Source organism: Antechinus flavipes, chromosome 3, assembly GCF_016432865.1.
Source record: "Antechinus flavipes isolate AdamAnt ecotype Samford, QLD, Australia chromosome 3, AdamAnt_v2, whole genome shotgun sequence".
In the NCBI taxonomy this organism is placed as follows: Eukaryota; Metazoa; Chordata; class Mammalia; order Dasyuromorphia; family Dasyuridae; genus Antechinus; species Antechinus flavipes.
The window spans coordinates 287,019,331-287,046,786 of NC_067400.1; the positions used below are offsets into that span (position 1 = coordinate 287,019,331).

The 27,456-nt window shown below is 33.6% G+C and overlaps 1 protein-coding gene across 6 annotated transcripts in view; it reads left to right on the forward strand.

The window, feature by feature from the left end:
• The window catches only part of SH3KBP1 (SH3 domain containing kinase binding protein 1), a 457,572-nt gene that overhangs the window by 279,089 nt on the left and 151,027 nt on the right, over positions 1 to 27,456 (forward strand). For all 6 annotated transcript variants that reach the window (XM_051985147.1, XM_051985148.1, XM_051985150.1 and 3 more), the window contains one exon: positions 26,082 to 26,157. In XM_051985147.1, the coding sequence (XP_051841107.1) occupies positions 26,082 to 26,157 (76 nt within the window). The remainder of the gene's footprint in view (positions 1 to 26,081; positions 26,158 to 27,456) is intronic.

Here is a 27,456-nt window from a genome sequence, read left to right on the forward strand (position 1 = left end):
TCAATTGTTTTTACATGTAATTGTTTTTAATGATTAAAAAATAAAATATTATTAAAATAAATATTTGACTTAATTAAACAGTTGAAATGGGTCTAAGTTTGCATACTTATCCAGTCATCTGGAAAGCTAATGGATAAACATTTAAGGAAATGATGCTATTTTCCTATATAGAATCAAATGCTTTCTAGAGAGTTTTAGCTAGAGCCCTTATTAGATGAGCCTTATAAGTGAAAAACAACTTTATTTACAGTTTGAAAGAGGGAATTTAATGTCATAATAATGAACTCTGCTTGGGCAGAGAAATATTGCTTATGAAAATCAGGATGTAGATAATGTAAGATGGGAGGAAGAAAAGATTGATTTTTGTTGGTTGAAAAAAATAAACTTAATTAAAAAGAACTCAGATATTATGAAATGATAGTAGAAGGGAGACTACTGGAATGTAAAATTTCATTTATCTGTGCATTAGAACATATTAATTATATTAAGTCTACATTTTCTTAGTGCAGTTTAATGCTGTTATCTTGGTTTTTAGACTTTTTTATATCATGGAATCCTTGGACTGTCTGTTGAAGCTTATGGCTGTCTCAGAATAACTTTAAAATGAATTCTACTACTATTACTACTATCACTACTACTACTATTACTACTACTGCTGCTGCTATTACTATTATTGCTATTATAGCAACTATTACTGACAACAGCTAGATAGCTGATATAGTACCTTAAGTTTTGCATAATAATTGATTATATGTGTTAACTTATTGGTTTTTTGTATAAGTTCTGGGAGGTAATACTATTATTACCTTTTTATTTATAGTCTAGGATTGACTTTGGATCAGAAAGCCAGGAAAGAGTCTGAAGCTGTGTTTAAACTCCATTCTTCTTGACTCCAGTGCTCTCTCCACTGTGCTGCTTAGTTACATGAAGTAAAATATATAGAGTTACAAATGAAAATAATTATGTGGAAATATGGTTATCACAAAATTTTTTGAATTACTTTTTTTTATTAAGGCTTTTTATTTTTCAAAACATATGCATGGATAATTCTGTGACATTAACCCTTGCAAAATCTTGTGTTCCAATTTTTCCACCTTTTGCTTACTTCTTCCCCTAGATGGCAAGTAGTCCAATATATGTTAAATATGGTAGAAATATATGTTAAATCCAATATATGCATACATATGTATACAGTTATTTTGCTGCACAAAAAAAATCTAATCAGACCAGAAAAAAAGTGAGAAAGAAAATAAAATGTAAGTAAACAACAACAAAAGAGTGAAAATGCTATGTTGTATCACAACATTTAAAAAAAAAAAAAACAAATTTACAGACTCCAGATTAAGGACATCTATTATAGAGGAATTGTTTATTTGGGCATGTATGTTTCTCAGTTATCAGAAACTAGCCAAAAAATCTTCTCTTGCCTTTGCTACAAATAAATAAAATCAGGTTATTTGTTGAATGGATGGATGAACATGGAGATGGTCTTTTCAGGCAATAAGCAATGTAGGAAGAATAAATACATCAAAATGTTCTTAGTACCAGGGGATCTAGCCCTCAGGTGTGACTAATCACAATTCAGTTACCAAATATTATAATTAAAATTTTTAAAAATAATCACTTTTTATTTTCAAAATACATGCAAAGATAGTTTTCAACATTCACCCTTGCAAAACCTTATATTTCACATTTTTCTCCCTCTCTTCCCCCATTCCCTCCTCTAGACAACAAGTAATCCAATATTTGTTAAACATGTATAATTCTTCTACATATATTTTCATATTTATCATGTGCACATATCAAAAAGGAAAAATATGAGAAAGAAAACAAAAAGCAAGCAAACAAAACTGTGAAAATACTATGTTGTGATACACTCAGTCCTCTCTCTGGGTGCAGATGGCTTTCTCCATCACAAGATCATTGGAACTGGCCTAAATCACCTCACTGTTGAAAAAAGCCACGTCCATCAGAATTGATCATCACATAATCCTGTTGTAACCATTATAATTTCTATTGGATTTATAGATATAAATTATAAAGTATATAAATAAATTTACATATAAATTCTATTGGATAAACACAGGAGGATATGAAATGAAGAATGCCTTATGTTTTAGTGTTGTGAAGAACAATGTTGTGAATTGTAAACTAAAGGCCACCAGGGCAGCTGGACAGGAGTTGTGACGAGGCTGATCACAACAGAATCTGATGAGTTGGGGTCCCCTGCCAAGCCTTTCCCTGTGGTAGGGGTGAGCATCACTTTATTTTTTTCCTGTCACGTATAGCCTAAAACCCTTTGAATCTTACCATCTCTTAGAATGAGGGTCTCTAGATCCCTGGATACTGCCTTCTGATTTGCTGATGTCCTCTAGAGGCACTCAGGCTTTTTTCTCTGTCCTGTAACTGAATTATTCTTCCCCATGCTCAAGTGTGAGCTCAGACTGTGTCATTTTTTTCTCTTTGTTTCCCCAATACTTAGTCCAGTTCCTGACACATAGAAAGCTCTTAGTAAATGGTTTTCATTGATTGGTTGAGTCATTCATTCAAAGATGTGTCTTCTCCCCCAACATACAATCAAGAGGGACTTGATTCAAATCCTGATTCTTACATCTAATAATGGGAAAGCCATTTAGGAAGTCTTTTAATTTCTCACTTTTAAAATGGGGATATTTGTGAATGTGTAGGGTGTTTATGTGCTTCACAAACCTTAATGTTCTATTAAAAATGCAGGTTTTTATTCTTAGAGTGGCTCTGTTGCAGCTGAGGACACAGTGTTCCTTGGTAAGAACTTCTTACTAGCATGGAGGAGAAGAATGTTTGGTTTGGTTCACGTACTACATAGTGTCTGGCATAGGGGAGGGCATTCCGTAAATATTTGTGGAAATGAACTGACTACATCTAGTGTATGGAAGGCATTCCCTTTCACTTTGACTTGCCAGTATAGAAAAGAGTCTTTTAGAATGACTTTTGGCAGGCACCCTGGATTTGTGCAGGTATTATGAATGTGAATAAAGTTTCATTAAGATTCATCTATCTCAGAATATTTCAAACTGACAGTGCCCACCTTGAAGTAACTTTGCAAGTCAGTTCAAAGTGAATTGAAGATTTCAATTGACCTCTGTTCTCATTAGTTTATATTACAGCCATAAGGAGAATATATTTTTAGCTTAGAAATTTGGGTTCTCCATTGTACCCAATAACAAGATTATGTGATGATCAACTGTGATGAGCTCTTTTCAACAATGAGGTGATTTAAAGCAATTCCAGTAGATTTGTGATGGAAAGTGCCATCCATATGCAGAGAGCTATGGAGACTGAATGTTGATCAGAACATAGTATTTTCACCTGTTTGTTGTTGTTTATTTGCTTGGAATTTTTTACCTTTTTCATGGTTTTTATTTCTCTTTGATCTGATTTTTCTTGTGCAGCATGATGAATATGGAAATATGTTTAGAAGAATTGTATATGTTTAACCTATATTGTATTGCTTGCTGAATTGGGGAGAGGAGAGGGGGAGAAAAGAGTAAGAAAAAAATTTGAAGCATAAGGTTTTGCAAGAGTGAATGTTAAAAACTATCTTTGTATGTATTTGGAAAAATTAAATACTATTAAGGAATTAAAGGGAAAAAAAGAAATTTGGGTTCTTTTTTCAGCTGATGTATGAATGCTGAGCTTTGTCAAAGGTGCCCCGTATAGTTTTTTGTGTTTGCTCTTTAGAATCTAAACTATGAGGCATTTGCTTCCTTGACATCAACTAGCTTTTAAAACCATATTTATTATTTGGGGAAAACAGGATCTGTGGAGACATGTCTAAAGAAAAAGTGACTAAGTCAGTGGATAACTCAGGTTGCTCATAGCATGGCTAAGGAAATGAAATTGGGCATTACTATCCATAGGTAACAATTTGGATCCAGCAGGAAATACTTTTCATGTGATATAGTGCTTTATAGTATCACTTTAAAATTAGATTTAGTAACCTTAAAGCTATGTCTATTGCATGATCTTTCCCCACTGTTCTCTTGTTGAGTTTGATCTGTCTTCCTACCAGGGTTTTGCTGCATAGTGGTTGGTTTGTTGCTTTTCCTTTTTCCTCTTTTTTTTTTTTTTTTTTTTTTTTTTTTTGATCATGATTTCTTTCCATTCAGCCTCTCTTTCTGACAAGTACCTTTTTTTGAGGGGAAAAAAATCTTTTCATATTTCTGTGTAAATAAAATGAAAGCTCCTATGGTTGTTGCCTTTTTAAACAGAGGAATGTGAATTCAGTAAACACTTTTACTGAATCATTCAGATTTTTAAATAAATGCTTGCTAGAAAATACTTCTAGTTTCAATTTTATTTATTTTTTTTTTTTGGTAAATCTTTTTATATTATTAAATGTGTTTCCTAACTTAGGAAACAAATTACACTTATGACTTAAAACAAAACAAAGGTAACAATTGTGATGCTAAATATAAATGAGTAAACTCTCTGATGAAGTAAAAAAGGTCACAGAATTCATTTTAAATAAACAAACCCAGAAACCAGTAATAATCATGTTACAAGAAACACATTTGATCAATGAAAGGTTTAAATATATTTAAAATGAGAAAATTTGCTCTATAATTTATTCTATTACCAAATCACAAGAAACTAGAGAGGAATAGTGATATATAAAACAAAGTTAAATTTCAACTAGAAATCACTGCAACAAAAAGGACATATGAAAGATTCTTTTTAATATGAGCATATGGCATTTATGAATGTCTATTTGTATATACGTGTATAAATGCATCTGATAGTTCTACAGTAAAATTCATAAGGAAAATCACATAGTATTGTGAGAGCAGCTGCTAAAAATGAATAATATTGGGAGATTTTGATATTCTGTTTTCATGTTATGTGGTTGCAGGCTCTGCCCATTTTAAAAAAATGGTGCCAACCACTTTGCTAAGTACTTTATAAATACATTAATTCATTTGATTCTTATAACAGCTTTGAAGAGTAGGCACAATGATTATCCCTATTTTATAATCAAGGAAACTGAGGCAAATGGAAGTTAAGTGACTTGCCCATAATCAAACAGCTAGTAAATGCTAGATTTAAATTTAGGTCTTCCTGACTCCTATTATAGTACTCTCCTTCACTAGTTGCCTCATTGTTAGAGAGAATTTCTTCATCTAGAATTTCCCTAAATCAGTAAAAGCAAAGGTCCTATTTTAATTTTCATCTCTATCCTTATTTCAATATAATTAACCCAGTCCTTCTCCCCTACTCACCCTCCAATCTCTCCCTCCAACAACTATAAAACTAAATAGAGTATTAAAATAACTATATGGAGACAAGCTAAGAAAAGTAAATATATATCTTTTGGTAGGTAATATATTTAGCACTTAAATAAAAATTAATCCTGAGCTGGAGTATAAAGTAAGTTAAATACACAAAAATATGCTGCCTTTACAAATCAGAATGCATTAAAATGATCAATACATAATGATACAGTGAACAAAAGATAGAAGCCATTCTGACAATTTTTTCCTTAGTCTATATTGTGAGTATATCTTAAGGCTTTTTTTGAGGTGCTTTTCTTTTCTTCCTCTCTGTATTCTTATTCGATATCTTCTTCAGCTCCCATAGGTTTAATTTTTTATCTTTATATAGAGTATTCTTAGAGATATATACATACAGTCTAATCTTTGTCCGGAGCATTTGCCCTTGGATATATGTAATAAATATTTCAAACTGATTGTCCTATAGGTATCCTATATTCAACATCTACAAAACAGAACATGTCCCCCTTCTGAACTTTGCTATATTTTAAAATAATTTCAAATGAAGGTTATTGTTATCGTTTGTTTTATCATAGCATAAATTTCCTCCTATCTCTTTTTCATTCCCCTTCCCAGAAAATCATCTCATGAGTAGTTGTGGAGTTTTTTGTAAAAAGAAAAAAAATAGAAAAAAATCAGGAAAATTAATTACTGTATCTCTCTCTCTCTCTCACACACACACACACACACACACAATTTGACATTATATGCAGTGTTCTATATCAATGGAACTCTGTAAAGGAGTAGAGTAGTTGTGACTTCTAATCTCTTCTTTGGAGCCAATGTTGTAATCTTGCCACATTGATTTCCAAGAGTTTGTGGTGCTTTTCCTCATTTACATTGTAGTAGTAGTAAATACTGGATTGTTTTTTTTTTCTTTTTTCTTTTAAATACATTTACTTCATACAGCATCAATTCATGTAAAACTCTTTGCCTTTCTGTACTTCAGTGTTTTAGTACATTCATGTACTATAATTTGTTTAGTCATTTCCCAATTGGCAAGTACCCACCATTTCCAGTTTCTTTTTAGCTTCCCAAAAAAATACTGCTAGAAGTATTTTGTTAGATAAAGAGCCCTTATTTTTATCATTGAAGTCTTTGATATATCTTCCTATCAGTGTAATCTCTGTCAAGGGGATGGATGTTTTATCCTCTTTCTATGCATAATTCCAAATTGCTTTCCTAAATGGTTATACTGATTTAAAGTTATCCCAACAATGCATCAAAGTGCCTATATTTCTGCAATCCCTGTAGCATTGATTATTTTTGTCTTATTACACAAGCCAGCTGTGAAGTAAAACCTCGGGATTCTTTTGATTTATGTTTCTCTTGTCATTGGTGAGTTGGCATATGTTTTCATATAGTTCTTAATAGTTTACAATTTTTTTTTGAGATCTGTTTGTTCTCATCTTTTGACCCTTTATCTACTAGGGAATGACTTTTGGCCATATATCTCTGTCAGTTATTTATATTTTTTGGGATACTAACCCCTTATTTGAGATGTTTGATATAAAATTTTCTTGCTCTATTCAACAAATTTCCCTTTTTTTTTTTTTTTTGTTGAAGTCCCTGTCCCATCATCTTTCTAGTTGCTCAAGTTTTTAAACTAGAAATTATCCATCATCAGAGATGAGTACATGCTGCTGAATTCTGAATGTAATGAATTGAGTTTACTCTTTTTAAAAATAGAGGATTAATTCAACAAACCAACAGAAAACAAAAATAAGAAAAATACAATCAGGATCAGAGTAGAGAGTGATGAGATTGAAAAAAAATAATCGAAATGATAATCCTTATTTATAAAACTGAAAATTTTTGTAAGATAGCAGATATTTCAATTAAAAAATAAAACCAGCAAACCCATATTAACAAAATTAGGAATGAAAAAGGTGAGAGTTAAAGGGTAAAAGAAATAAAGAAAATTGTCATTATTTTGATAAGTTGAAAATCTCACATACACTACATGGTTAGCAAGACTAGCCAGGCTGTCAGTCATCTCTTTTGAGTCAGAAGTCTTTTCTAAACATGGTTATAGCTCTCACTGGTGGAACTTGAGTTGTCACTCCCTTTCTTTCAGGATCATGGCTTTCTGTTTCTGAACCAACTTATTCCCTCTTACTCATCATTGGGATATGAATTTCTTTTCAAATCTAGTGTGTCAAATGGCTGTTTCCAGGCAAAGGACAAAGAAAATGTCTCTTCTGTTATCATTAGCTCACATATTCTATTTTGGGGTATGGATTTTTCAGGTCTTTGCCAGTCTTACAACAGTCTATAATGGTCTTCACATTTTGCCTTAATGACTTTGACCTAAGCTCGAGCCATCATTATGACCACGCTAAATAATCTGTTTGCCTTATCTGAATACATGAACCCCTAAATAAATACAAAACACAATTCAGAATTTCTAGATAAACCCCCTTCAAGATCTTGACTTTCCCCATCATGATTTTGATACATCACTGGTCAGCATAAGAAATCAAATGGGAATTTTTGGGTAGTTTTGTGGAAACTGAAGACAACATGCAAAGAGCAGATGGCACAGAAAATGTTTAGAAACTCGGAAATGCATAAAATATATGTATAGTATTGTGTAATAAATATCATAAGTAGATTGGTCGGGTTTTTTTGCATTTTTAAACTTTTTAATTTTTGTTATTATTTTGATTAAAGCTGTTTATTTTCAAAACATACGCATAGCTGATTTTCAATCTTCATCTTTACAACATCTTGTGTTCCAAATTTTTTTCTTTCTCTTCCCCTCACTCCCTCCCCGGGAGGGCAAGTAATCCAATTTGTTAAGCATGCAATTCTTCTATATATATTTCCAAAATTATCATGGTGCACAAGAAAAATCAGAACAAAAAGAAAAAAAAATGAGAAAGTAAACAAAATTCAAACAGTCAACAAAAGAGTAAAAATACAATGTTGGAATTCATTTTCAGCCCCCCAGTTCTCTCTCTGGGAGCAGATAGCTTTCTCCATAACAAGACCATTGGAACTGGCCTGAATCACCTCGTTGTTTAAAAGAGCCACATCCATCAGAATTGATCATTGTATAATCTTGCTGTTGCATGTACCACGTTCTCTTGGTTCCTCTCACTTCACTTAGCATCAAATGTTTTTTCTGTTAGGAAGGGGATGCCAGAAAATTTTACATGATTTTCCAGAGTGCAGGGATACCGTGCTGGTAAAACCCCATGACATAAAAGTGATAAGTGTAAATTCAAAGTAATTGGTAGGAACAAACAAACTTGCATAACTGGCTCCTTTGACTCATGAAATGAAAGGGTACAAACAGTTCTGTTAATAGATGAAAGGGGCCACTGGATTAATCCTGACCCCATGAAAAGCACGTGCTTTCCTGAGGCTGGACATCTCAAACACTCTCTTGCTGGGACTGGCTCTACCCTGGTCCATCAGCATCCCCTTAAGGTTTACCTTTTAGGAGCTGCTCCTAATACTGTCTCACAGGTTTTTTTCCACTTTCAGAGATTTTCTCTTTCATTCTTCTTACCTTGCTTTCCCAGCCTGCTCAGCCCTTTTCCAAAAACAGGATCACTGGAAGTAGGGGTAATCTGCTCCAGATCAAGGCTAAAGCACATACAAAGGTGCTCCTAAGGACTAAGGAACTCCTAAGGAAGTTGGGGGGAGGGGAAATATCTGCCTTTATTTTGCCCTTTCCCCATCCTCCCATGGACATTGATTTTTTGCAAAACTTAAATGAATTACACTAAAACATATTGGTATCTATATGTAGATACCTATATAGATAAACACACATGATATATATTTAAGTGAAGGATGGCTATGCAAGGTCACCTGCCTCACTTTTTCATCCAGAGCCATTTGGGTCCAGTGGCCAGATAGAAATCAGGACCACTGAAGATAGCCCTAGATGAAATGGGAAACCTTGGCCTTTTAAAGTTAATATTTTCAACAGGTCTTAGTTTGATTAGGTCACACACCAGTGATTAAGGCTAGGTAACAATTAAGGCAAAAAAATGGTCTCTTTTACCTAGTCCTAAAAAGAAAAAAAAATCTGGGAGGGAGGGGAAGACCTTCAGGTTTTCTGGCCAAAACAGGATTTAAACTATGACTAGCTGGAGCTTGGTCTGGGACTTGTTGGTCAATCAATAAGAATCAATCTTACTGATTGGCAACTAGGTAGTGTAGTGGTGATTAAGCATCAGGCCTGAAATTTGAACACCAGAAAAATTTCCAAATGGGGTCACAAAGAATTAGATGAATAACAACAAAACAACAAATACTACTGTATATTATTATTATTGCATATTATATAGTAAACCAATATATAATATGCTATATATTGTCTTTACTATATTAATATACAATATATATTTTGATATAGTTTAATAAAACTCATTTTTTAAGCTTTGCCCAAAAGCTCACTGATCATGCAGCAAGGGGAGACAAGGTGACAGTTGTTTGGTTTGTTTTTTTACCCTTGAGAGAGAGGCTCTCTGCATTATAAATAAGGTATACTCTATTGATATACATGTGCATATATATGTATATATATACATATATAGAGATGTTTACTATATTATTTTATAATAGAGCATAATATTTTATTATATATCTTTAATATATAATAGAAACAACATATTTTATTACTATATATATATATATATATATAAAATTATCTGTACCACTAAAAAACAACCAAATTTAACTAAATTAGAAATGGACAAGGTATCTAGAGCAATTTCAAAAGGAGGAATCCACTATTAATGAGTACAGAATTACAAAAAGGTAGCAGACACAGATGGATTTACAGGTTAATTTTACCAAACTCTGAAAGAACAAGTGTTTTATATGTATGTATATATGTGTGTATGTGTGTGTGTGTGTATGCATAAAATATTACATATTATATAATTATACATATATATATATATAATTATAATGTAGAGGTTAATATTGTTGATGGTGAAAGACACCTCAATAATGTTAGGATCCCCAGGTTGGTGACCTAGTATGGCAAAATAATTTGAAAATTCAGTTTTTCTCCAAGTTACGGGACAAAGATTTATTATACTGACAACAGCTGGCAAAGTTCCAAAAGAATTAGTGAAGGAGTAAGAAAATAAATTTATAGAAAAAAGATTGAGAGATCCCAGTATTTCTAGACACTGATATATTAATTTTATAGTTTAGAGATAAAATTGAGGTGTGGTCTTACAGGTAGAGTTAATGAGTGGTTTGGTATCATCTCATTATTGAATTTTATGGCTTAGAGATGGAGTTGAGGCTGATGTGGTATGCACTTCATTATTGTCTTAGAAACCTTGTTATTACTAACCCACAGATTGTTTTGTGACAGCCAGTATTGTTTATGGAACTACAGCACTCCCAAGGCCAGGTGGCCTTATTACTGCCACATCTTCCTTAGCAGCTGTACCCCGTTGGAAGGATGCTTTAGATGTGATTAAGTCCTGATATGCAGAGATACACTGATAAGGTAGATTTATTCCATAATTCACACCATTAGGAGTTATCTGCTCCACTGATTATTTGGGGTAGTAGAGAATCTCAAACATTAAGTATTTCAGGTTGTCAGTGTACCAAGGAATATAGCTATTGCTATGCCTTGTGAGGATTAAGGATTAAGTACAATGCACATTTTAAATAGTGAAATTTCAGTGCAAAAAAAAGAGACAATATCCTTGGAGCTGGAGTGAACACTTGGAGTAACTCTTATTTTGCAGATTTAAGTAGTGGAATGGTCTTCCACTTACCACCTTTCCCCTCCCCCTCCTCCCCCCCAGAGGACTGAGTGAAATTAGAATATTTAGAGACTTAGGAAGAAGGTCTTTGGGACTACTAGATCTCCATTCCAAAAGCAGGTTACATAGTTGAGACTGAGGCCCAGAGGGATAAAGTGATTTTCCTAATGTCAGACAAGTGAAATTTCTAGTTATAGAACTGAGATTCAAACTAAGGTCTGACTCCAAATTCAATACACTAATTCTGCCTCTTAGTACATCATGAATGATTTTTATGGAAACATACTAAGTCACTCTCACCACACACCCTTCTTTATTTTACTCTTTAGGTTACATATTACACAATAATATTAGGACAGTATTTAAGTCAGAAGTCCTTGAATGAAGCCCTTTTATCAGTCTTACACTAAAATCTTTTTATGTCACCTTTATTGAAGAACTAACCAGTTTTTTTAAAGGAATATGATCAGTTCTGTAAGTACTTCCTGAAGTGATTAAGGTCATGATCAGGCATACCAAAAACTTTTGGTAACTTCAGTTAATAGAAATATCTCTTGAGTTCATCTTTGATAATACTGAAAGAAGTCTTCTTAGAGGGGGTTACTGAAGAAGGATTGAATGATTCTGGAAAAATGTTTTTCCAGAATTTCTTAGTGTTAATTGTCTTGCTTGTTAAATCAAAACTTCATCCCTTTATGTGATCCAGATTAGGGCAAGTCCTCCTCATCTGTCCCTCTGTTGGGGAAGCATATTTTGTTTTTGAACCTTATAAATTATAACTTGTAAATAGTTCATGTAGAGAAATTTACAAAGGAAGCCCTTGCCTTTTTAAATGTTTTTCTCTCTCAGCAGAAATGCTTAGAATTAGAATTATTTAATTAATAAACATGTTTATAATACAGAGTACAATAATTTTTCTTCCACAGTTGTTTAAGTAATGCTACTTTTTTTTTAGTTGAAATTGCAGTTTTGTTTGTAGCAGCCTTTTTTTGTAGTGGCAAGAAACTGGAAACTGAGTGGATGCCCATCAGTTGGAGATTAGCTGAATAAGTTATGGTATATGAATGCTATGGAATATCATTGTTCTATAAGAACTGATCAGAAGGATGATTTCAGAGAGGCCTGGAGAGACTTACATGAACTGATACTAAATGAAGTGAATAGAACCAAGAAGAACATTGTACATTGCAATAACAAGATTATATAATTATCAATTCTGATGGATGTGGCTCTTTTCAACAGTGAAATATTCAGGCCAATTCCAATAGACTTGTGATGGAAAGAGCCATCTGTATCCAGATAGAGAACTGTGGGGACTGAGTGTGGATCACAACATAGTATTTTCACCTTTTTTGTTGTTGTTGCCTTGCATTTTATTTTTATTCTTATTTTTTCCCTTTTTTAATCTGATTTTTCTTGTGCAGCATAATAATTGTGGAAATATGTATAAAAGAATTGTATATTTTAAACATTCATTGGATTACTTGCCGTTTGGGAGAGGAGGTGGAGGAAAGAGAGGGAAAAAATTTGGAACACAGGGTTTTGCAAGGGTGAATGTTGAAAATTATTTATGCGTATGTTTTGAAAATAAAAAAGCTTTAATCAAAAAAAAAAAAAAGAAAAGAAAAGAAAGAAATCACAATTTCATTTGTGACTTTTTAACAGCAAAAAAAATTTTAGAAGAAATTTCAAAAGATTCTAAACTTATACAAAGGATCATAAATCCAGAACTAAGTAACCTCAGAGGGATCAAGTTCCTTCTATTTCACTATTACCCTCTTCTTTTTCCTCCTCCTCTCCCCCCAATACTTTTTGGTTGAGGAAACTGGCACCAAGGGAAGTTAAATGATTTACTCAGGGTGGAAAAAATTATTGCTACTGGACTTCCTCTATGTTGCTAAAATAAGATCTTTTGTGGAATGGATTCTTTATGTGGAGCCAATCCCATCCTAGGATTTTAGAATTAGATAGATACCTTATCAGTCCTTTATTCCAGTTCCCTATCTAGCCTCAGTTTTCCCTCCCTCTCCCTTCCTCTCTGTCTCTGTCTCTCTTATCTCTCTGTATCTCTGTTTCTCTTTCTCTGTCTCTGTTTCTCTTTCTCTTTCTCAGTTTTAGGAATCATATCATGAACTCTTTATTGGACATTTTTTAGTGGATGTATCATTGGCATCTAAAATTCAATATATACATTCAAAACCAAACTCCTTATGTTTCTCCCCCAAAATCATTCCTTTCCAGCCAAACTGGCGTTTTTGCTGTTTTTTATACCATACCATTTCCCATTTCTGGGCCTTTTCACTGATGAGTCACCAACCCTGGAATGTACTCTATCCCCATCTCTACCACTTGAAATTCCTGATTTCCTTCAATATTCAATGTAAGCATCACCTTTTTTTCTGTACAAGGGCTATCCTAGTCACCCCATATGTTAGGGCCTTTTCCCAAAGTTATCTTGTATGTGATTTGTATTTGACATATATGTATACACATATGTGTATATATGTATGTGTGTGTGTATACACCCAAATAGATCCATATGCTTGTATATTCCTTCCTCACCCATTTGCCCAGCAGTGCCCTGGGTAAATGAAGTGGTATTTTATGTTACTTATTTCTCTTTTAGTGATTAATATTTTGTCAACTAATATAAGATAACACTAGATTTTACTTGAAGTCTAATTATCTACTCTTATTTCTCTCTTTTCAGTCAATCATAATCATAGTCATAGTTAATAAACACTTATTAAGTGCCCTGCTATATACCAAGTATTAAATACTGGGTATAGCAACAGAAAAGTAGAAAGCAGCCTCCACTTTCAAGGAAATTATAATCTAATAGGAAAACACTACATACAAAATGGGGAAAGCATATGGGGAGTTGGATGTCCTAGGTGGAAGAGGTGGGGGGCTTGGGGTGAAGGGTGAGGAATTATTCAGAAAAGTCTAAAATGAGTGCGGCTGAGTGGGAAATGTAGAGATAGCTCTTTAAAGAGAAAGTTATTTTATATGACTGAAAAATGTGAAAGGTATTAGGGCATCAAATATCTGGACATTTTTAGATTTCTTCAAACAAGATTACTTGTAAACTCATTTGTCCTTACTAGCAATCTTGTAAGAGTGATAGATAATTAGTTGGTTAAAGGAAAGAGGGAAAAGATGTACACCCTGAGATAGTGTGTTAGATTTAGAATCAGGAAAATCTTTATGCCTCAATTTCTTCATTTATAAAATGGGGATAATAATAGTATAGACCTCTCAGGGTTATTGTGTGAATAAGATGTAATAATATTGGTAAAGTACTTTCTATAGCTATTATTATTTCTCAAGGATATTGTCATCTCAGACAATATCCTTGTGGAGATACTATAGATATCCCTTCATGTGGGGAGTAGGGATACTATACATAGACATATAAAAATAGAGCTAGCAACACATTATATGTTAAGTACAGATGATTTCTGTGGCTTAGGATTTAGGCCTGGAGAAAATTTAGACCTCCTGGACCAAGGGTTTCTTAACTTGGGGTACTTCAATTTATTTTTAAAAAGAAATATTTGAATAACTATTTCAGTATAACTGGATTCCTTGTTAAATTATATGTATTTTATTTTATACCATGAGGAGGATATAGGTTTCCCCAAACTACCAAAAGAAACACACACACACACACACACACACACACACACACACACACACACCCATGTTGAGAATTCTTGATCTAGTCCATGCTACATGTAAGAAAAATGAAGATGAGAGATGATGTGACTTATTCCAGAGTCAACTAGTTAGTATATAGAGAAGCCACAATTTTTACCTTTGCCTCTTTCTGGTCTTTTATTGACCATTATCCATGAATGGGTGCAACCTTGGTCAAACTGAGACCTGTTGAAGACCTTAGCTTAAAAAGGCCCAGATCTCCGGTTGCATCCAGGGCCATCTCTAGTCCTGATCTGTATCTGGCCATTGGACCCAATGGCTCCAGAGGAGAAAGTGAGGTAGGTGACTTTGCCTAGCCCTCCCTTACTTAAATCCAACTCACATATTTGTTACAGCATCACCTCCCTAACATTATGGTCTTCTTTGAGAACTAAGAACAAACAGCAATAACAGTAAGAGCCATAGAAATTAAGAACAGAAGGAAATACACTGGAGTTCTTAGGGAAAGGTGTTATGAAAGAGATGGGGCTTGAATTAGAGCTTAAGAATAAGTAGGATTCAAAAAAAAAGAATAAGTAGGATTCAGTTGTGAAGAAGAAAGGATAATATCCTAGGGTAAGGGAATATGTCAAGGTTTTATAGAACATTTAATTTTAGAGCTGGGAGTGATTTTATAAAGAAGATTTTTTTGGAGTCAGGGACTCCTTTGGCAGTCTGATGGTAGATAAGGTGGTACATATTTTCTTAGTTTTTCATCAAACTTTTCATGATGCGGTTTTATGAAAACCTTAGAGGAATAAAACTCAGACTACCTCCTCAGGTACTCTTAATGTTCTCTTCTCTACCCTCATCCAAATTATTAACATTCTGTGATCACACACACTGTGTAATCATTGGTCCCTAAATAAGTCTGCCTTAGATACATCTTAATGATTAATTGTGTCCATGTCTTTATAACCTAGTGGATTTTCTTGGCAAAGATACTGCCTTTTCCTTCTCCAATTGAGGCAAACATATGTTAAGTATTTGCCCAGTATCAATGTGTCTGAGGTCAAATTTGAACTTGGGGCTTCTTGACTCTAGGTATAGCATCCATCTAACTGCTCTTTAACTACATGTAGGAAGGAGTGAAAGAAAATGAAGACAGCAGGAATATGCATTTAAAGCATTGGGCTTAAATGGGGAGAAAGAAGATGTCATAGTATAGTAACAAAAGAACAGCAGAATTGAATACAACATGTTTTGTGAGATATTTTGGATATCAGGGAACCGATTTTTTTTTTTTTTTTTTTTTGCTGCTATTGAAATCAAAACTATACTTAAGATTGTCTTTTTAGTGCTTAAATAGAAAAAAATAGAAATTCTGCTAATTCAAAATTTTAGGTCATTTTAATTCTATAATGTTTTATGACAAATGCATTTTTCTTTTACAAGGTAATGAACTTTATTTTAATAGATGGAAGTGTCCTTTTATTTTAGAAGGTCTTTGATTGAATCATAGAATCATGAAATTCTAGCATTAAAAGGGACTTTAGAGGTCTTTTAGTCAGCCTCTAAGTGGTATTAATTTTGTAAGGTCCAGATCTAGGGCAATAAATACATAATTCCTACAGTCAGTTTCAGAGTAAGTCAAAGAAATCCTTTCATTTAAATAACAGAACATTCTATTGAGGAGAAACTTGTTCTTGTTTTTCCTGTTTGTTCAGTCTCCTCCCTAAGATGATGTATACTTCTTTCACTTCTTCAGTCAGTTTCAGCCTATGTATGCACTGACTGAGGATTTCTCTTTTTTGGTAAAAACAAGTAGAGATCAAGCTTGACTCCAAAGAAGACATGAGAATGTACATCCCATTCTTTTTAAAAATGGGAAGATCTGTGGTTGTGAAATATATCAGATTTGATTGATGGGTTTGTTGATTTTGTTGAAGAATTTTTCTTTTTTGAAAATTCCTTGTTTTAAGGGATAATTCTATAAGAGGAAAAGGGCATAAGTGTGTGTGTGTGTGTGTGTGTGTGTGTGTGTGTGTGTGTGTAAGAAATACCTAAGTATACATATACACACATTAATATAATAATAAAATTGGGAGAGTTAGGATGGAAACTTTGTGAATTTATTTTATTTTTTGCAAGGCAGTTGGGCTTAAGTGAGCTAGTAAAGATTAAGTGTTTGAGGTTGGATTTGAATTTGGGTTTTCCTGATTTCAGGGCTGGTATTCTATCCATTGTACCATCTAGCTATCCCCTCAATTTATTTTTAATTTTTATTGCTATCTTTTGTTTTCATATCACCTACTTCATATACAAATTTGTATACTTTATATCGTATGGAAATTTACATGTAAGCAAATTTTGTACTTTATATACAAATATGAAGTAGATATGAGAAAATAAAAGATAGTAATAAAAAAAATCCAGAAAGTTCCATGCTAACTCAACCAATTAACTATCTTGACAAGTCATTCATCCCTTCCAGTCTGTTTTCATGTCAGTTAAATGAGGGAGTTGAACCCATTGACCTGTCTAGCTTTAATCCTATGATCTCTAGCAATGAATTTCAATAATAGTCCATATTGGTTCTTGATGTGAAATATATCACTTTCAAAGTTAGTAATTTAGAAATAAAATTGATTAGAAGAATTTTTGAGGGAAATTCTTTATTAACTGTAAAATCACGATTATATATTCCCTTATATGGATACATATACATGCACGTGCATGCATACACACACAGAGGTATCCCTCCAATGTTAAAATAACAAGAAGGGATCTCCAAAATATTGGGTAGATTCTATAGAGAAAATTTATGGGAAAGGTCCATAGGATTGGCAAAGTGAGGAGAGAGCCTCATCTGTAAACGCACAAAATCACATCTCCATGCACAGTATGCCAAAATTCTTAGTGTAGTTTTAAGTTTTAATAGCTATAAGTACTCACTTCTTGCTACTTCTTAGTGTAGTCTTAAGCTTTAATAATGATAAGTACTTCTTGCTATTTCTTTCACAGAAAAAAGATATCTGAAAAGGATAGTTAGGGTCAGAGAAGTAGCAGGAAGCAAGTGCTTATAGCTTGCTTCTTACATGAGAAAATGGCACATTTGTGAAATTAGCATCCTGTGATCAGTCTGCCGGAGTATTTAAGCATTTATTGTACCTTATATACAAGGTCATTCAGTAAACATTGATTTGATCCTGGTGTTGATCTTGATTTCTTACTTCATATTCTCTGACATACCAGTGACTTTCTGCTGTTTCTCCTAATTTTTCCTAGTGGTCTTTCCATTAGGCTGTGATTGCCTTGCATTGACCTGACCTTTTTTTTTGAAGGCTATAAAATAGAATAGTAGATGTCTTACAAATAAATCCTGTGCCTCATATGGTCTTAATTCACAGGGTGTCTACTGGGAATATACCTATTCTCCTACTTCACTTTTAAAAACAATAATGATAGTCTAGGAATAAGAAAAATTGTGGGTGTTTGCTTATGTTTTTCAGAGATGGAACATGCAGCTTGCTGAGCAGAGTAGATGTGTTGTCACACACTGTGATGGCCCACCCTTCCAAAGCTCATCAGTGCCTTTTATTTTACAATGGGAAGCTCATTTTTAGTATCTATAAATAGCCTACATGCTGTAGCATTTCTTTTGTTTAAAATCTGTCTTTAAATAAGATTGGGCTGCTGGCAACTGTGACATGAGCTTCCAGAATGCTGGAATTTTTTTCTTCTTTAGACATTTATCTTCCTATATATATGTGGCATCTCAATTTCAATTTTGTATTGTAAGTGTGATATAAATTTGCTCCTCTTTAAAAAAGTTCTATTGTGGGTGCTCTTACTGTTTAGAGTAGCTTGTGTCATCAGTTTGGCATAAATTCAGGGGAATGCTATCATCCCGTAGGTTTGACCTGACTTTGTCAGCATCCTGGTCTCATAAAAATGTAGAATCAGTAGCCAGAATTAAAACTGATACACTGGTCTCTTGGAGTAGGAATTCATTACACTGGAAAGGCTTATGTCATTTATACACTGATTTTTCCATCCTACAAGTAGTGGTTTCTTCATTTCAGTACAAAAAGCAAAAATTTTTTCTGGCACTTATTGAAATCATATGATGGTTGTCTGTATTGATAGAGATATTAGCAGCTAAAATTCAAAGAACCAAAAATAAAGAAGAAACTTAACTCTATTAAAACAACATGCAAATTTAAAAAAAAATATATATCTGGGAAGGATACTGAGAAAAAGATGGGTTTATTGTTTAAATAATATTCCTTATATTTTCTGTTTTTCCTTAGAGATTATTAAAAAATATAATTATTCCTCACTTTGTGGGGTTTGGTGGTTTTTTTTTTTTTTTTTTTTTTTGATTGATTTTGGTCTAAACCAGGGTTTTATCAGTGTAGGAAATTCCCTTTACTGACATCAGTTGGAAACTCATCACCTAGCAGAGTTGCCTGGGGCACCAGGAGATGAATGACTTGGTCAAAAATCACACAGCTAGTATGTGCAAGTGTTGAGTAAATCTTGAACCCAGGTGTTTCTGACTCAGAAACTAGCTCTTTATCCTCTATATAGACTAGCTGCTTAGTCTGTATTCTTTTTAACTAGGTCCACACCATGTCTGTTCCACCGTGGACATCTTCCTGTTCGTTTCCCCTTCCCCTTGCACCTAAGCCATCTTTCTCATTTCCTTCTCTCTACAACACAGACTCTCCCACCCCCCCACCCCCCCACCCCATCTACTGTTCCCTTGGACCCCAGGTCTCACTGGTGAACTTTCATCCTATCTGTCCAGTGCTTCCCTGTACATACTTCCGTTCCCTCTTTTTAATTCTATATTTTGCATTGTTTTCTCTAATTACTGTGTAAGCTCCTGAAGGTCAAGGGCTGTTTTGCTGCTTTATGATTGTATCTCCAATAAAATACCTGGTAACATAGTAATTGCTCATAAGCTACTTTTATTCATTTTATTCATTCCTCCCTTATTGTCACTTCTTTTTTTAAAGGACTGGCAGGGATTAAAAATAAAGGAAGGAAGGGAATAACTTGAAACTAGGGCAGAACCTTTTTGGGTAATAAGTAGGCCGTATTCCAGCCTGGTGATGAATGTGTGTATAGGATTAATCAAGAGTGACGGTCCATTTGTATACCTGTCAGTTTGTTCTCTTTCCCTTCCTTGCCAAGTCAAGCAATAGTTTGTCATTTGGTCTGCAGACAGTGAAGACAAATGTAAGTAACTGTTGGGTGAGGTTTTTGCTTGTAGTACATGGAGGAAGCAAGGAGAGGCTGGTTCAGACATTCTGGTCCTTCTTTTACAGCACCAAGTGGCTCTAGCTGGATCCTTTCCTGCAGTAGTTTCCTGGAAGGTGAGGAAGGATGTTTTCTGCAAGACTTCTTGTAAAAAACCTTTTTATGTATCATCTTTTCATATCAAGGAACCTTTTGATCCAAGGAAAAGATGGCTGGTTATATGTGAGAATCCCCTTTCCCCTATTCTGCTTTGCCAGGAGAGATTTAAAGTTGTGTGGTCTACCTCAGGGATACCCAGGCCTGTTTCCCAGCTTATTCTCCCACATGTCATCTGTAAATAGCCTGGGTGGTACTTACACCTATAACTCCTCCCTCTTAAAATTAACATTCCGTTCCACCTGAATCAAATGAAACCAGATGTGAGCCAGGAAAGGACTAGGGGAAGGTAAGTCAGAGGTTCTCCATATTGTTTCTATTCTGAATTTTTGGGAGAGACTTTATGATTAATTTTTATTTATTTATAGTTATGATTTATATTTATATTTGTGATTTATTTAGTGTTCTGTGGAGTGAGCCCCTTTTTTTAAACTTTTAGTTGATATAAAAGAGGGGAGAATAGTGCTCTGTTCTCCCTGGAAGCTCTGACAAATGTCCTGAAGCCAGGTCAGCCTTCTGGTTAGCAGAGTGCCTGCTAGAAAAGCCTTCCCTTTGCTTCATCCATATACTATCACATCTCTCCATTATTTTTTAGCCATGGAGGTTACTTGCCTAGGGTCACACTGCCAGTATGTGTCAGAGGTAGAGTTAGACAAAGATTTTCTTGGCTCCAAGACCAGTTTTCTATCTACTGTGCTATGTTGCTTCTAGGAATAATAACACTCAAGTTATCTACTTCAAAGAGATGCTGTAAAGAAAGTCTTCTGTAAAATTTTTTAGGTATCCCTGGGCAAGTCATTTAATCTATTTCCTTCAGTTTCCTCATCTGTAAAATGGGGGTAATAACATAGGGTTTTTGTGAAGGTAAGATGAGATAATTTTTTATATAGATGAGATAATAATTGTAAAGTGCCCAGTATCTAGCACATAGTAGTTAAGCACATAGCTAAGCCTAACATATTGGCTATGATTAAAATCATGAATGTTAGCTATTATTATTATAACTTGGTAAATGCTTTTAGCTAAGGAACAGCTTCCCCAAGATTATGTTGGTTTATTTTTATTCACTGTTGAACAATTATTGAACAGTATCTGAAGTACTGTCTGGGTTATGGTAGAAGATAGGTATGTATTGCTTTTAAATGTCAGTGTTCTGTGTCCCTGGAGGAACCAAGGTATCCAATGATAACAGAAATACAAATTGTAGAGTTGGGATCCTGGTGGCCATGTAGACTAACCTGTATCCAAAAAGAATCTTCTGTAGAATATGATTTAATTAGTGTTGTTAAGTGATTTTCTTGCTTGTCCTTGAGTATGTTGACGCAGAGGGAGCTCAGTACCATAGAGACAGCCTATTCCATTTATGTAGCTCTTAATTGCTAAGATTTTCCTGATTTCCAGCCACAATTTGCCCTTTTGTTTCTGGATCTGTCCTTTGAAGCCAAATAAAGACTGATGTCCCTTCCATGTGATGTCCCCACATGTTTAAAGAAACCTCTCATTTCTCCTCTTAATCTTTTAACGTGATGGGAAACTTTAATGGAAAAAGGCACTTATGATTCCAGAGTTGACAATCACAGCTCCCCTTAATGATGCTGGGCATATGACTGTTAGAAACTGTTGGTATGACACATTTATAAGGTGTATTGGAGCTAGGGTATTAGATAATCTTGCAGTTGTAGATTAATGTCACTCTGGAGCACCTTGAATATTAGGTGGAAAAATTTGAATTTTACCCAATTGGGGATCCATTTCTGCTACTTAATGGTATAATAGGTATAATATCTTTTTTTTATTAAAAAAAGAGAGAGATAATAATACTTATACTACTTATAAGGTCATCCTATTATAGACTTTTCTATGTTATGTAAATGAATTGTTATTTAAGAGTTTTGAGCAGATGAATGGACATGGCCATGTTTGGCTGGAGTGTGAAAAGGATGATGTTGGTGAAGGAGAGAGTGGAAGTGGGATAACCTTTTAGAAGGTGATATCAAGTCCAGGCTTGTATTAGTGTGGTGGCAATGAAAACAGAGAGGGAGGGGATGAATGCCAAGAGGTTATGGAGGAAGAACTGGTAGGATTGCATAGTGATTTATTTTAGTTGTGAGGAAGCCAGAAGAGTCAAAGAGAACCCAAAGTTATAACACAAAGTTGTGAACCTAGTAGATGGAATAAATGACAGTTAATGGGGATTGGGAAGAACAATAAGGGGGGCATCAGAGAAAGCAGATTTAGGGGCTTGGAGAATCATAAGCTCAATTTTCACATATTAAAGTTGGGAAATTGGTAGAAGCACGTTAGAAATGTCCTGTAGATACTTGGAACAAATCTAGAACTTTTGAAAGCAGCTAAGGGCAGCTATCTCTGTTAAAGTCTTGATGTTGAATGAAATTATTAAATTAAAGTTTATGGAGAGGAGAGGAAAAAAGGGGGCAGGGACATAACTTAGATGAGGGAAGCTACCTTAAAGCTTTAAGAAGAGAATGAAATGCCAGTAATGGAGAAAGAGAAGCAGTTAGAGAGATGAGTTAGAGAGAGAGAAGCAGTTATTTTGGTTGGTAGCTGCTTGACATGTTAGCTGCTGCAAAAATCTATGATGAGGATGAAAATATAATTGAATTTGGTAATTAGAAATTCACTGATTTTTTTTTTTTTTTTTTTTTTTTTTTTTAGTTTTTTGGTGAAATACTTTTAAGAAATAGCGAGAAGTTGATAACAGGTGTAAATATATTTCCTCCTGTCCAAAATTTGGCTAAAAAATAATGGAGAGATGTGATAGTATATGGATGAAGCAAAGGGAAGGCTTTTCTAGCTGTGGAGGGTAGGATTTAGTATATCTATGGACAGATGGATAGGAATTGTTAGAGAGGTAGAGATTAAAGATATTTGGATGGATTTGTGTTTTATGCATACAAGGTGAGATAGTATACAAAACAACAGATTAAACCTTGAGCTTTTGTCTTTCTCAGGGGAAGTATGTGAACATGGAAGACATATCTTAATAGTAACTTATTCTATTAGACTAATGAACTGGGATGTCAGTAATATAAAGGAGCTCACTTTGTCACCATAGAAACACAAAGTACTAAAAGATAGAATCTCTTCTAGTACAAAACAGTGTCTTGTTTATTTCACCTTTGTATCCACACAATCCCAGCACAATGCATTAACTATAGAAAGTTCTTTCTTTTAATCATTATTTTTATCTTAAAAAATTTTTTTTGAGTTTTAAATCATCTCTTCCTTCAGACCCTCCTGCACTCACTGAGAAAGCATGTAATATGATGTAAATTATGAAATCAATGTAAAACATATTTACATATTAGCCATATTGCAAAAAGAATCAAGAAAAATAAAGGGAGAAAATTATACTTTCATTTGTACTCTCTCTTTTGAGGTGGATGGCATTTTTCATCATGAGTTCTTTCTAATTGTCTTGGATCATTGTATCGATCACAGTAGTTAAGTCTATTATTATTGTTCATCATTGCAAGATTGTTGTTACTATGTATGATGATCTTTTGGTTTTGCTGATTTCACTTTGCATCAGTTCACATAAATCTTCCAAGATTTTTCTGAAACCATTCTTCTGATTTGTTACAATATAATAGTATTCTGCCACAAACATATATTACAATTCATTCATCCATTTCCCAATTTTCATCCCCTCAATTTTCAATTCTTGGCAAGCACAAAAAAGAGTTACTATAAATACACCTTGTATAAGTACATCCTTTTCCCTTTTATTAGATCTCTTTAGGACACAGGTCATGTTAAGTTTTTAGTATATAATTGTTAAATATTTCTGAATTAAATTGCAGACAAATCATCCAAAAAAGTATAAGCTGAAAATTGATCTTTTAAGATCAGCCACCAGATAATTAAATTTGTCCAGGATACTTTAAAAAAAATCGTTCCTTGATGGCCAAAATATGACTGTGACATTTACTGTTCTATTTTTGCCTTTGTTTTTGCTCTGCTATTTAGGAATAGAAACATGTTGGGTTTTTGGTCATTAAAAAAGAGACCAATGGATTGTAAAAGGAATTTTCAGAGATTCCATTGTAGATAATATTTTAAAAGATGACCATAAGGCCCTAAAATTTGACCCTCTGGAAAACTTAGATCAAAGTCTTCTCTCACTACTCTAGAATTAGACAAGAATTTTAGTATGTATGTTCAGTAATCGAGGTTGAATATTACTTTGAATGTTTCATTTTTTAAAAGTCAAACTCAGAAAGCCTCAAAGCACCAAATCAAAATGTCATCATGTAAAATGTACAGAATATTAGGCAAAGTATTTTTAAAAATTCATGTAAGGTTGAAAATTTGAATTACCTGCTTCATGTGATTTATTCAAATTTAATGTCCATTTTTACCCAGGAGCATGAGGACATTTTTCTGATTTAAAATGGGATTACAAATCATTATCATTTAAAGGAAAACTTCTTTGGTCCTGGTTTCATGAGTGACACATTAATTTTGTTTCCTCCCTCCATTCATGGATTTTCTTTGTGCAGAGAGATTTTTATACAGTCAGTGAGATTTATCACTTACTGGCTGAATTTTTGTGTGTAGGCAGTGAGTTTTATTATACTATCTCCCTGTATCCATGGAAACGATGGTTAGAAATTAAATAAAAATCATGCTAAAAAGTTGGTAGCCACAAAAAGGCCTTCACCTTGTCTGCCTTCATTTTTTTATGAATAAAATGAACTCTGAGAAATGCCTGTTTTTATAGCAACTTCCTTAGGCAAGATACTACTTAGCATTCTTTGTGGTTGATTTTCTAACAGTTGGTGATAATAGAATTAACTTTAAATTTAAAAAGAAAAATTAACTCCTATTAAGCCAATGTATTTTAATATAATTAGCAGTTAGAGATGTGAGGAGACCATAGGGCTTAGTGGGTAGAGAGCAGGCTTTAATCAGAGACCTGTATTCAAGTACTGTGTCTGTTATTACAGGCTGGACAAAAATCACTTAATTTCCCAGTGACCCAGGTAACTCCTTAAGATGACATACTGATAAGTAAATATCAATTTACATTGATAGAGAAAGTTTCCTTAGTGTGAGTCCCTTAAATTCTAGAGTGCAGCCTGAATCAGATTAAAATGTAATTGGGAAATATTTAACAAAATAAATAAAAATACACTATAACATGGTGCCTGGAACTTCGTATTATTATTGTTGTTCAATTTTTTCAGTCGTGTCTGACTCTTTGTGATCTCATTTGAGATTTTCTTGGCAGTGATATTGGAGTGTCAGTATCCTTCTTCAGCTCATTTTACAGATGAGAAAATTGAGACAAAGAGGGTTAAATGACTTGCCCAGGGTCATACAGCTAGTAAGTGTCTGAGGCCACATTCAAACTCAGATCTTCCTAACTCCGACTTAGTGCTTTATCCATTGTGTCATCCAACTGCCCAGTGAACATAGTAGGAACTGAATAAATGTTTATTGGCTAATTGATTGGTTTTTAATATGTATCTGCAGGCATCCATTTGAATTTGACACTACTGTCTTATAATGTCAACATTATAAATCTGGTTTTAAAAAAGATAGCAATATGGGATCAAAGTATATTTAGGATTGGGGAATTTAGCAGTAGTTTAATTAATTTAAGTTTAAAAAATAATCTTTAATCTGAAATATGAAAACTGTATCTTTTTCCTTTCAGGTGTTTATTTAGGTCCCTAAACAATTAACATTAATAAAGTATGTTGATAAATAAAGGGAATAATTAATCCCAAATACTAATGAGTTACCAATATTTTAAATTTAGATCTTTGTTCAGTTATTTGTCATTATAATTGAGAAATTGGCATGTATGTCGGACAGTAATTTTAAAATTTAATGTAAAAATTCGTTATTTTAGCTGTTTTTATTTAATTTACAATCCTGGTTTCAACTCCTGAGTTAATCTTATTAAATAAAATTTATTTGTTTATTTCAGACGGTTGGGAAGAAGTTACCTTCAACAGCAGCAACTCAAGAGCCAGCAAAAATAGAAATGGACAGCAGAACAAAGAGTAAGTGTCTATATTTAGTCCCCTTATACTTGAAAGCCACTAAACCTCTTTGCAATGTTTAGAATTGATTTTTTTTTAATGACATTTTAAAGTGTGAAAACACACACATACACACAAAGCATACAAAAGACCTCAGTAGAATCTAGCCAGTAGGAAACCATCATGTGTTGTAGTTAGATCCAGAACTTTATTTCAGTCTCAGAGCCCTTTAGGAAATTCAGTTGTTTCCTGCCATCTTTATTTAAAAAAAAATAAAAATCTATCATCTTGTCCCTAGATCCTTTATATAAGTCAAGAATTCAGTGAGCTTTGCCTCAGTTCATACCATTAATTTCTTCCTTGATATTTCCATTGTTATAGGGTCTCTCTGTTAAATAGTTATTTTGGTTAAATTGACTTTCCTGAAGCTAATTTTTAGGTACATTAAGAAGAAAGGAGGAAACAAGTATAAGCTCATGTTGGAACTTTTAAACATTTTTTTTTATTCTAAATTTAACAACTTCACATGCAATATGAACATTTCCTTTTACAAAGTAGACTACAGATAGAATGTGTGAAACCGTGCTTCTCCATTATGTACAGATTGCTTTAAAAAAAAAAAAAAAAAGAATAAATTCAACAAGCAAACAAGCCTTGAAACAATCATAATGAACCAAAACAAATTTACCTGTTTACCATATCCAAAAAAGTCTTTCCATTATAGATAGCATTGATTCTTTGAAATCATAGTTGCTCATTGCATTGTTTAATAACTCATGACTTCTTTGTGAGTCCTACTTTCTGTTTCATAAAAGTGAAGATTCATGAAGGCTTTGAAAATAGGTCAGAGCACAAGTTTAAAATGATACTGCTTTTAAGATAAAGATAGAGTATACACAATTTATTTGTTTTAAGAGTTCACCCACATCTTTCATTCATTATATAAAATAGACAAATATAGTGTTAAAGTGTTGTAATTAGGACTCTTGGAAAGGATGCTTGGAAATGTCGTGTGAGTGTGAGAATACAAATGGAATCAAAAATATTTTGGCCAGTCTAACTTGGTTAACAAGGATTACTCAACTTAGTGCTTTGTATTTTAGGAGAAGATCATATTGGGCATTAGTCTGCTGTCAGTAAACAAGTCATTAAGTCTGAGTCTTCAGTCTCATAATTTGGCACATGTCACGAACACATATACCTGTTTTTTCCCCCTTTTATATTGTTTGACACTTACAAACAAATGGCTTGGGAAGAACCATAGACCAAAAGCTTTATCCCAGAGAATACTATGCTTTCAATATAGGCCTTTTGGGACCT